This window comes from Opisthorchis viverrini (assembly GCF_000715545.1).
Source record: "Opisthorchis viverrini unplaced genomic scaffold opera_v5_268, whole genome shotgun sequence".
Classification (NCBI taxonomy): Eukaryota; Metazoa; Platyhelminthes; class Trematoda; order Opisthorchiida; family Opisthorchiidae; genus Opisthorchis; species Opisthorchis viverrini.
This window is the reverse complement of record NW_008751926.1, coordinates 172,517-184,607: the sequence shown is the minus strand read 5'-3', so window position 1 is coordinate 184,607 and position 12,091 is coordinate 172,517. Positions and strand designations below refer to the sequence as shown.

Sequence of the window (12,091 nt, the reverse complement as noted above, 5' to 3'; positions counted from 1 at the left end):
ATTTTGTGGTAATTTCGAACCAGAACTAAGGACTTGCTTACAGAAGTTCTTCAAACAAAATTAGATTATCGGTCGTCAAGGAGTCTGGTACCAGTGTACCCGAAACATTTCTTGGCTCGAAGCCAAGGACACTTCAGGTACTTGTATTAAGAATGTATCAGTTATTGCGGGTTGACAAAGTGTATGCTGGAGTGTCCAACTTGCAGCACCTCCGGTCTAGATAATAAAATATTGAAAATCTATTCTATTAATACGCATGAGTACACTGACAAAACCTGACTAATGAAATCAGCTTTAGAACCATATCACATTGAGGCACCAAAGTTTTGCAAAACCTATTCGAGTTAACATTTCGACAAAAAATCAAACATCACCTGCAATACTTAGTCACATTTCAGTAGATGGTTAATGGTTTGCACAACACACATCCAACCAACAGTTCCGTAGCTTAGCAGGGGATAGAACTGAAAGGTTGAAAACTGCTCTACGCATTTTAAAGTGGACATTTTGCTGAGTCCACAGCTTCCGATTTACGACTCCCAACAATATAATAGTAGCCTTCGGAAAAGCTAAACAAGAGTGGCCTGCACTTTTCAGAATACACTCGTTTGCAGAAAAATGATGCCAAAGAAAGAACTAACCAAATCCCAGAGAAGTCTCTCTGTTATGACTTTTAACCTAATTTTCTGCACGAAGGCCGTATGATGTTTGAATATTACTGAAACCACATACTACTCATAAGGCTGGTGACAAAAATTCGACAGCCATTGGTTGGTTTTACTCCGTTTGGAACTCATCAGGTAGACGAAGTCACCGAGGCTTCGTCAAAATCTTATTCTGCTCGGAGACAAATCGTACAATATTTGTGAGATACGACAATTAATAAGCGAATTCTTTTTCCATCAAGAAAATAAAATACAACTTGATGAGTCTTTCTACGAGAATATGCAGGCAGATTTGCCCATTCTGAAGTTTAGAGTATTAGTGTTTGTATTTCATAGCTCATTCTCACCCTGGTTGTTGCAATAAATGCATGCCAAGTTTTTGATGGGAGACCATGGACACGGTATAATGGTCTAAGCATTCAGGAATACTCGATAACTATCCCAATCCTGTAAAAAAAACGTTTAAACTAGCAAGTGTGTGATGGACTTCGTGTGCGCACGTGATCCCGTGCCTTCTCACTACAGGAAATGTGCACTTTGAATACTTATACCAAAAGCCCTATCCTAATACTCGTCTTGTTTTGGTCCGATTCGCATTATCCAACTACTACCCTCGACGAACCAATGAAACCACACAAAAAGTTGGGACGATTATTCTCTCCCGCTTGGTTCGTCAAGTGGGCATTGATTGCAGCACTGTTGCCCAGGTCGAAACGTTTACGTTACATACGTAAAATTAAGCATAAACGGAGTTGTTATCGACTTGGAGTTATGTGTTCCTACAAACAAACACGTCACCTAATAACATGTTTCTATCCGGAGGCAATACATCATATCGCAGTTTTCTGGTGCCTGACAGGACAACAACAAATGGTTTCTTGAAAAAGGATCACCCCAGATCCGTGATGGGGAAGTAAAGAAATAAGCCCAAAAATGGTTTACAAACTAAAGGCCCTTTCAGATGAAGCACATTTGTAAATTTACCTCAGTCTAATAGCGCGGTTAGTTTACCAATGAAAATCACGCCGCTGCTGCACGCAGGACATAGAAATGCGTACATATCTGATTTGGAGAATGCAGTGACATTCATTTTGTCTCGATGCTGTCCTCAAAATCAGCAGGACAGATAGAACCTAACGACGGTTCCAAATTTCCCCTGCGAGAGTCCACCTCTAGTGTTTACACAACGAATTGCACAGACCTGAGAAAAGCCCTGAAATACTGGGTCGACCTCACCCACTCATGACCTAGTGTGGTGTTTGGTCCATTTCGCCTCTCTAACCCTTGCATGTCAACTTGTGGTCCGCGAGGCTGAGGGCTTACTGGTTGTCCACGACTGTCACTTGGTTCGTACGCTAAATTGGTGGCCACAGATAAACAGTAGAAGTTCGTATTTTCTTTGCGTTCTGTGAAGCATTCGCGGCTTGCCATGTTTCGAAATTTCTAAGTGTGACTGCGGTGCTGCAACCGCCATCGAAAGTTCGTTGGTGTATGTCACACCTTGGATAGTACCTCCCTTAGACTTCGTGAAAAACATGAGAGTGTAATGTACGCCAGTGGGCTATGCACGAATACTTGGAAAGATGTATTCCAGTGCAAAGGAAAACAGATGCTTTCAATTCAATCATAGAAACTGTGTCAAAAACGCCTGAAGTTCGTTCCTGCTTTCTGCGATTACGGAAGAGGAAGAAGAAAACCGGTTTGGACGTAATACACTACTCATAAGCTTGCTGAAAATTCTTCAAAAGCTCTTCTTGGGGACCATCACGTACACGCAGTCCCCGAGTTTCCGTCAACCTTATGTTCTACTTGAACTCGAATCGGACTGATTTGGACAAATGCGCTCATTTGCAAACAAATTTGGTTTTGCGAGAAACTAACCTGGAACCCAGCTGATTCCTTCGTTTATGATGTTTCAGCTAGGTTTTGGGTGAGTATCTCGCAAAATCAAATTTTTTTGCAAGTGTGCGTATTTCCCTGGGAAAAATGGTTACAGAAAACCGTGTGGCTAGCGAGAATAATCCGTGGGCAGCGGTAAAAATAAAGTTTTCCTGAAATCTTCCGTTTGTTACTTTTAAGATTACACACTGAATTCGTCACTCTTCGAAGTAAACGTTGGAACATCAGAATAGCATAACTGCGTAACGTTTTTACCCACAAATGAGGCTGAAAATAAATCAAACTTAAATACAGATTAAGCCAGATAGGATCTTCATTGGAAAGTACCACTGACTTGAACAAACCACACATTGCAAACTATGTGCAGAGTGATCCGTTTGATCCGCCACTGTGTCGCAGTTCTGCGCCAGTAACTGGCTAGTTCTGCTCAAACGGATAAAAACCACTTACAAATGTCAATAAATTGTGCTGCTTATATTCTCAGACTGATTATTTTTCTCAGCTTGGATATCATTTTTCGCGTTTATTTATTCACAGGCCTGACTGTTTTCTATGGTAGATGAAAACCAAATCTCCCGGGGAATTATTTTCCCTGGTTTTTGTTAAAGGCTTCCTGAAGACTTCTTTTTCTCTGTTATCACAGTTCCATTCGCACACGTAAAGCTGACTTGGAAGCTTGATGATCAACGTGAGTATGGCACAAGTTCACACAGAACAATACATTCAGTATTCTCCTGATCAGATAATGGCACCCTTTTATATCTGCCATCAGATTTGTTCTTCTCTATACACTAAGGAATTGAGACGTTTCGCTTTTGACAGTTGTTGTTCACCGATAAAAGCCCCAACACACAATACAGCGAGAAAAATTTCTGGTTGTATCTCATCATCGTCCGTCAACTTGCTCTCTTTAGTGGGTCACTCTAAAGCTGAATGGCGTGGAGTTTCGAAGCTGAAAGTAAAACAGAGTAAGTGTGAACGTTCATGAAGAAGATTCACGATTCCAATACTGTATAAAATCCGGGACATCTATATGCCATTTGTCAATTCCGTTGAATAAACATATGTTGTTTTCATCTGGAGACGTGTAAACTTATCAATTTCCGATTCTAAGTTGGATGCTTTCTGATTGGTAGAAGGAAAGCCTATATAAATGCTTTAAAATGACGGAATGTGATAAAATCAGTTAAAATTTTAACGTATGTTGACTGGTGTTTATTTCATTGTCAGTTACTTTGGCAGAATATTCTCACTTGCATTACAATCCGCGAAGATGACGCAGAGCTGTCTGCTGCAGGTTTCTGAGTAACGCCGTTACATTTGGAAGATCCGCCTGGATCAGTTTTTGCTGATGAATACTTAAACACCCGATACGCAGTAGTCTCACTTTTCCGCTCCAACTATCAGAAACGCATACGGAACTGACTGGATACCAAAAAGACCAGTATAGAAGGCTCTGGTGCACAACGCGGTGGTCTAAAGAATAGGGTACTAAGCCAAGCCGAACACACAGGTACAACTGAGAGCTCACTAGACTGGAAACATGTATTGACAAGTAATTGCCCATAGGTGTTTATTCACATAAATGCCTAGCAGATTTTCTTTTCGCTACTACACAAAAAGATGATGTTTACATACGGTTGACAACGTTGCACAACATTCGTCGTACGTGGGCGAGGGCGAAGAATAAGCCTGCTGATCAATGAAACAAGTCAAAATTGTTGTTCAGGCTTGCTTAAAAATTAACGGAGAACCGTTAAGTTGGCAAATAAACTCGAATTAATCAGTGTCGGGACTAGTTCACACGGTCTCTGAGGTCCTTGATTCCTCGTTTGCTTATCAACAAGACCCAAACCGTGTGCAAACACGCCAGGATCACAGAGTTTAGAAGTTGTGAAGTGAGCAAAATTCATTTGCCAAACAATTTACACAAAACAGCTCTGGGCAAACTTGGCTCATATTCATTCGTCACCCAAATGCAGTTACAGATCGGTTTGTCAGACTTAGAACATAAGAATCAAGTGATACCTTAAAACAACGTTTAACTGACCGTGATCGTCTTTCAAAGTACAAACTGTGACAATCATCCACCCACCCATCGTTAACCTCGGTCGACCAAATTACAGGGCCCGGAAGATTCGAAATTACAACGCTTCTGAATTGGTAGTACGCCCTCTGGGTTGTATCTCACTTTAACATAATTTTGTAGTTGTTACGTCTCGAGTAGCGGCTGGAAAACTCAAATAAATTGTTTATGGTCAGTAGGTCATTTGCATATGACAGATTTCTGAAAAAAATCCGTTCGTTTATCATATTTTTGCAAGCGAGACACGCAAGTATGAGTGAGAAGTTTGGATAAAAGCAAAATCAAGTGGTATTCAATCAGAACGTTAAGATGACATTATCGATGCCTACCATAATCAGATCTATGTGCAGCAAGAACCGTGTGCGCATATCAGTGTAGGCAGCACTCTGAAAAGCCGATGACGATTGAAAAACTGTTGATAATACATCGAACTATTGATAGCTCGTGTGAATTAATTCAATGCTGATAAACTGACGATTGATCTGGTCACAGCTGACTCCCAAGTCAATTGCTAAACAAATTGAATAGATCAGCAGCCAGAACAGACAGCTACTTTCTTAGGAAAACCAACATGACTATCTACGGCTGAGTACCGAACTGGCTGCGATCGTGGATTCTCATTATAAGTAGGTTACAAAAGCTCTCCAAAATCGATATTTCCAGACACCCATTAAACTGGCAGATGCGTCGTTCAACCTATAACTTCGTCAGCAAGCTGGTTAGGAGCAATCTGGTTAAGATGTTGGTGGAAAAAACTTTTGTAATCATTGACCTGCTTACGAAAGTTTGCAAGGCCCACTAAGTTTAAACGGTTTCGTTACGTATCCATTGAGGGAGACTACTTAAAACCATTATATCTTATTTATATCTCTCAGTATAGCGATATTATGAGGCGTTATCATAAAAACTAACCGGATAAATCAGTTTAACTTGTGCCAAACAAAGAAATACTGAGTTTTATTATTATCTGTCGAAAAATGAATATTTGGCAAAATAAAGCCTGAACTGTTAGCTAATGCTCTGGTTTTCATGAAAAATCTCTTAGGTGAGCAGTACAGTAAACCGGTTTAAGGATAGACGTGACACACTACTCATAAATTTCCGTGGAGCTATTTGGGAGCACGTGACGTGTTCCGTTTTCTCGGAGCTCAACAAGCGGGCGCAGTCTCCGAGTTTTTTAAAACCCAAATTGCACAAAATACAACAAACGCACACACCTGGCCTGATATTCACAGAGGACTCGCATTTGAATATCTCGTTTAACATATTTTTCTTCAACCGAATGTCATGAACCCAGTTGCCTCAATTTTCATTTGGTATGATACTCGAGATGCCACAACACATTGCATGTACGTAATGCATCATTTTTGAGGTTGCTGGAAGCTTTTTGACTGCCTGCAAAGATGAAACATATTTTTCTTGAACGTCCCCATGGTCTCTGGTGCTCGGTAACTGACTTAACTCTTTCCATTCTGAATGAATGATTTGGTTCATCACGATAAAACATTGCAAATGCATGCCTCATGTTGGATCTAATTAACCTTTTAACCAATTAGCCTTATTGCTTTGAGGTGTCCTAGCAGGTCATTCGTTTCCCTGGTACACTTCCAAGCCATGCGTATTCACACAGCTCTTTTAAAAATCGATGGATCTCTTGACCTTCTCAAGACTGTCCATCAAGCTTTAAACCAACCGGAAGAGCAAAACTAAGCCAAAAGATAAAGCAGGTGGAAACATCTGGACGTTTTAAAAAATTATCGGGTTATTTAGGGTCAAGCTATGCATGGTGCGCGTGATGGGCCATGTGGGTTTCGTGGACATACAGAAAAAACAATAGGTGAACTGAGATGTAAACTTACAAGTGGTGGCCAGAACCGCTTAAACTGGGTAACAGTTAAGAGGTCCGATAGAGAAAATTCTTCCACATAATTGGGATTTTCCTGCCATTCTGTGTTCACGCAACCCTGAATAACCCGGCATTTTCAGATTCTTGTTCACGTATTCAGGTATCTTACTTTGTTCCGTCTTTCTATTGGATGTAAACAGTGTCATTTACATAAAGGAAACTACTCACAAGGTTGCTGAAAGCTCTTCGACAGCCCACAACCGGTTTCGACCTTCTTGGGGCTCATCACGCAGGCGCAGTCCCCGAGTTTCCGTTAACCTTATGTTCTACTTGAACCTAAATTGGACTTTTTTTCGAGAAATACAGTCATAGGAAATCAATTTGGTTTCCACGAGGGACCCAGCTGAATCTCCCGTTTCTTATGATATTCTACAACTGAATGTGCTGCACACAGGCCACCTCATGTTTCCGTTGGCACTATGTTCGGTATATCGCAGTATGTTTTAACAAAGGATATCTCGAATATCGTACCAACTGAATCATGAGGTAGCCTGTGTGCAGCACATTCAGTTGTAAAATATCATAAAGGAGAGATTTAGTTGAGTCTCTCGTGAAAACCAGATTGATTCGCAAATAAGTGAATTTCTCGAAAAATTCTCAGTTGTTCTTCAGCGAGCGATGGCACCACCTGGATGCGATTGTTTGTGGGACTTATTTCCAGGTATTTCACCAAGTAAAATCTCTCTAATGTAAATTATCATTCCGAGTACGGCTTACTGAAGTTGTGCATTTATTGTTTCATCTGTCTCTTCAGCTTGAACTAATTGGTACATGCTTATTCCTACACGATTCTCATGTCTCTTGGTTTAATTTTATACCATTTGCCACTGCGAAAGTCCGTAAATCACATGGATTTGAACAAGAAAGTCAATCGCAGCTACAACAAAACTTTACTGTGCCTCATACACTGTAAGATAATTACATCCAGAAAAAAGTTGCCTCCCAAGATTTTATCAAACAAGGATCATGGGAAGCTCCGATTGTTTTGTTGCTGACCGACATGGCCCTGAACCTAGATCCCATGGGCATAAATGATGGCCGATGCACAGTTCTTTCACGCAAATCCACTCAGCCGATGTGGGAATATCACCCAGGGCAGTATGTTGGGGGTATAATTCCGCGATCGGCTTAAAATGAGCGGAAAGTGTTGAATGTCGAAAAAGATTTCACTGTACCGGGTTGTGTACGGACAAATAATGTCAAGACTTGCTGTCACCTTCCTTAGATGGAACTCTGCGGCTAGCAGCTATTCCAAAGTTGGAAAGGAAAAGTGAATTGTAAACCCGACGGAAGTGAGACCTCAGTCACCATCCATCTAATTATTTACATTGAGGGAAAGGATTAGGGTCACCGCCTCTTGCCATTCTGCTACAGTATTCACTTCGACCGATGACGAAGCGTTTGGAAGCTAATTGCTATGCTCGAGAAGCAGGTCAGTGACTACCTGATCTACCAGTAGATGCACCCGAGTTACCAAAACGCCGGTGCATTTCCTAAAGTCACGTGACATGGACGCATGTTCTAGATTCTTGGCGTTCGGCCGGATAAAGTGGCGCTCAAGTGGGAACTAATATTTTCTGGGGTTATGAAGCAAATGTTCAGTGCTTCTTGGGCCACAGAAAAAATTGTTTCGGAAGACATCATCTCTGCGCTGAGATGATTCGTGGTAGACCAAGGTCAAGATTAAATATTCCGCATATAGCGTCACGTGGATAAATTTTTCAAGTGAGTTTATGACTGGAACAAAACGCGTTGAAGCAGCTTTTGGCCAGGTGAAGTATTTATAGGACACGGCACCCGTACTAGACTGCGTGCGCACTTGAATCACCATATCGTTGTTTTCCCGCCTGGACAGTTGTTGCGGCGACTGCTTCGTTTTGCCATTCTGATTGAGTCGGCAGTCCGTTGCTCTTCATGGTGGAAGTCCAGGTTAATATGTCAGATGACTAGGATTCCATGAAAACAAATGCACGTTCCGATGCCTCCTTAAACAGCACGCATTGTTCTTGTTTCCTTATTACCGCCCACATCATTTTTGCCTTGCCGCTTGCCTGGCAAAAGATACTTTGGTTGCGGAACGCTAACCTTAGTTAACAGTGAAGCTGCTACTACTGGAGAACATACCTTTCCATTTACAATATTCATTAAACAAATACACCGCCGCGATATTCAACACAGCGAAATATTGTTTATATAAAAATTATCGTATTACTGCTGGAACCTCTTCAGTAACTGTCAGTCAGTTTGTTTTTATCCTTTTAAAGCGTCGCGCATCTTCTATTCCTGTGATCACAGCAGATTTTGGGAACCGTGAGGTTTATTTGCAGATTACACAGCAAGAACAAAATTCACTGCAAAGAGTAAGCTGGGATAAATTCTCAGTACTGGTGCATTTTTGTTTACATTGCATGCGGTGACCCTTTGCAACTTCCCAACTACCGCTTTCAATCATACGCAATGTGGGTTCATTCTAAACACATCATAAACTGACAGGCGAATAAAAAAACTGTCCGTAGATAAGGAGGATTGATCGATGTTTGGTTGACAGTGCGGGTGACTTATAAACTCTGCAATGTCGCATTCACAACTGCTCAGCATTTCCCGAGGAGAATGACATCTATCCTTTTCGCGATATAGACATTCTCACTGCAGTACATCTCACCAGTCAGATTCGGCGTGTAAACCGATTGCCTGAAAATTACGAGCATTTTTTTCTAACTTTGTGGTCATATTCACACAAGTTTTCGCTTGATATCATTATCCCCAGCTGCAAGACACTGGGGTTCAAACACTAGTTCTTGCGTGCAGTATTTTGACAAATTAAGGGCATTCAAATGCTTAGGGTTGTAGTTGATTGGTCTAGCAGATTCATCGATAAGAATATTGATCGCTTAGTCCATACGAATGGTCGTTAGCAGGGGATTACCACAAGAATGACAAAACCGGCTTGGGTTGTTGAACAGTAGTCAAGAACTCAGTGAATAGTACTTTTCATTCCAAGTATGGCCGCATCCTTCCACGACCGGTCGAAGTGATCTCACTATTAGATCACTTTTTGGCGAAGTGATGGGGTGAACAAGCACAATGGAAACGCATCTCATGACCACCTGTGACGATGTCTACACTACTGCATGAATCTTCGTGTCACTTTGTAATGCCATGGTAATTCCTGTGCTGAAAGGTACGTTCAAGAAATATGATATTAAGCTCCATGATACTATGAGTGAAAAACACCCACTGAAGTACACTAATCCCGAGGAAGTTGAATGAATGCAGTAGTCTCATATGAAGGCGGTTCTCTTTTGGTGACCATGGAATATACTAAAGCCAGTGTAGTCATACTTCGAAGTTCCGTTCTAACACCACCAAAAAAAGGATCAAATCTACATAAATTGTTTGTGTGGCGATTTTAGGATCTATGTCACATTAAGTGTGTCCATTTTACCGGCTTCTTTAGTGATTCCATCATTCCACTAGCTGAAAGCACCCTCACTACATACGTCATTTGTAGGAAGCTGTTCACAAAGCTGATTCCCTTTACATTGTGGAAGAAAAATCGTTCAGCTGTAACACCCATTCGGCGCCTAGCTCCCATGCTACCCGAAGGTTGCACGAGGGCTGGGATACTGCCAGGTTGCCTAAGCCTGGACAGGGGAAGTCAAGAGGCAGAGGTCGAGTTCGAACCACAGGTCTTCCGGTCATTAAATTCATGCTCTAACCACTTGGGCCATCTCGCCCCTACATTATGGAGTCCATATAAGATGCTCCAACTGGATTGTCTTCAGACCAGGACGGCTACTCTGTCATTAAAAATTAGCAATTTTACCTCTTTTTAGAAACACTGTAATGCTTTCCTAGAAGGAGTTTCTTACAAGAGGTAAATTTTCAATCTCGTACAAAACGCTTCATGTAATGAACTGCGACGTCTGACACATGTGGGTACCAGCACTATTTTTGGAACGAAGGGTCGGTCTTTGGAGGAGCTTTTTTATCAGGATTCTTTACCCCTGTGTTAACATTGTTGAAAAAGTGATACCAAGTTTTACTACGGGTCAGATCCATTCTCTCGAAATACTGACATTACGAAGCCTCTACATGATGACAGACGATGTTACCTTCTCTAATAAGCCACATACCAGATGTACTTCAACTTAAGGGGTCCCGCTGTCGGAACGAAGCAATCTTAATAGGGCAAAAATAGTCCGACTTTCCGATGTAAGACCATTCAGTTACCGTCTTCGTTCAATGAAAAACCCAAAATAGTTTTTCTCAAGACTTGCTTGACACATGAAGGTTTGGTCGTTAAACGGAATTTTGAAAAACTGGCATGAAAATTGACTTTTCGGAGAACAAATCAGCTACATCCATGAATTTTACAAGTATGCACGCGTTTTTATGGATGTATACCAAGTTTACACAAGTTCAGGTCAAAATTCTGGAAATATTTTTTCGCTATGATAGGAGAGAAGGGCGGTTAGTATTGGTGTACTAATACGCATATGTGGGGTTTGGAAAAATTCTGTGAGTGGAATCAAAATTTGTGCGTTTCTGATATCTCATTAATGGCTCAGTCGGAGGTATAGTGACTTCTCTCCATGGATGGGAGACCGCGTAAAAAAATTATTTTGAATGCATGTGGGTAGTGGCGTGACAATGTCACAAAAGGCCCTTCATTGAATAGAAATTAAATGAAATCTGACATTCGATGTTATAAATATAGATGGCAGTGGGAGTTTCATAGCAATCTTGAAAATGAGGGTAGTCAACAAAATCTTTTTACTGCCAAAAGTTTTTGCATATTTTTCGTTCTTGCTTATTTTTCTTGGAGAGATTAAGCTGGATCCGGAATAACTCACCGAAGCTTACGTACGAATGTCCACTTATATGTTGACCAGGGATTTTCACCACTTGATCTGTGCTTGCAGATGTCTACCGCGCTGCTTCGGATTGACGATGTGCTTGACATGAAGTGACAAACTGACCAGAGCAAATATTTACATCCGGTGTTGGCTTGCCGCCTTCAAGTTCCGTATTGCTCAGGTCATCATGATACTACCACTTCATACCATCAATGACAATGAAAGCAGGACTAACTTGAAGTTGTGAATATCCACGACACAAGAGAGCCAAACAAACAAAATTCGTATCACAGTGACAACAATAATTCAGCTGAACTAAAATCAATAATCACAGATGTTTTTACTAATGTAATCGAGCAAACCAAATGCTTAACATTGTGCAACTTTTACTCTTGACGCACATTGTACTGATGTTTGCAGTGCAAAAGCAAAAAGTAATAATAGTCGTTTAGACGTAATATACTACTCATAAGTTTGCTGAAAATTCTTCGACAGCCCACGACCGGTTCCGCTCTTCTTGAGACTCAAGAGGTGGGCATACTCCGCGAGTTTTCGTCAACACCATGTTCTACTCGAACAATAACTGCACGAACTTAGCGAAATATACTCATTTGCAAACAAATTTAGTCTCGAGAGAGACTCATCTGGAACCCAGCCATCTCTAGTTTGTGACGTT

The 12,091-nt window shown here is 41.2% G+C and overlaps 1 protein-coding gene across 1 annotated transcript; it reads left to right on the top strand.

Annotated features, from left to right (window-relative positions):
* Positions 1 to 2,651: 2,651 nt before the first annotated feature.
* Positions 2,652 to 12,012, top strand: T265_09324 (hypothetical protein; the record flags this gene model as incomplete). Its single annotated transcript, XM_009175357.1, has 4 exons — positions 2,652 to 2,699; positions 6,869 to 6,992; positions 10,034 to 10,358; positions 11,889 to 12,012. 4 exons carry the CDS (start codon positions 2,652 to 2,654, stop codon positions 12,010 to 12,012), a joined length of 621 nt encoding a protein of 206 aa, XP_009173621.1.
* Positions 12,013 to 12,091: the final 79 nt, after the last annotated feature.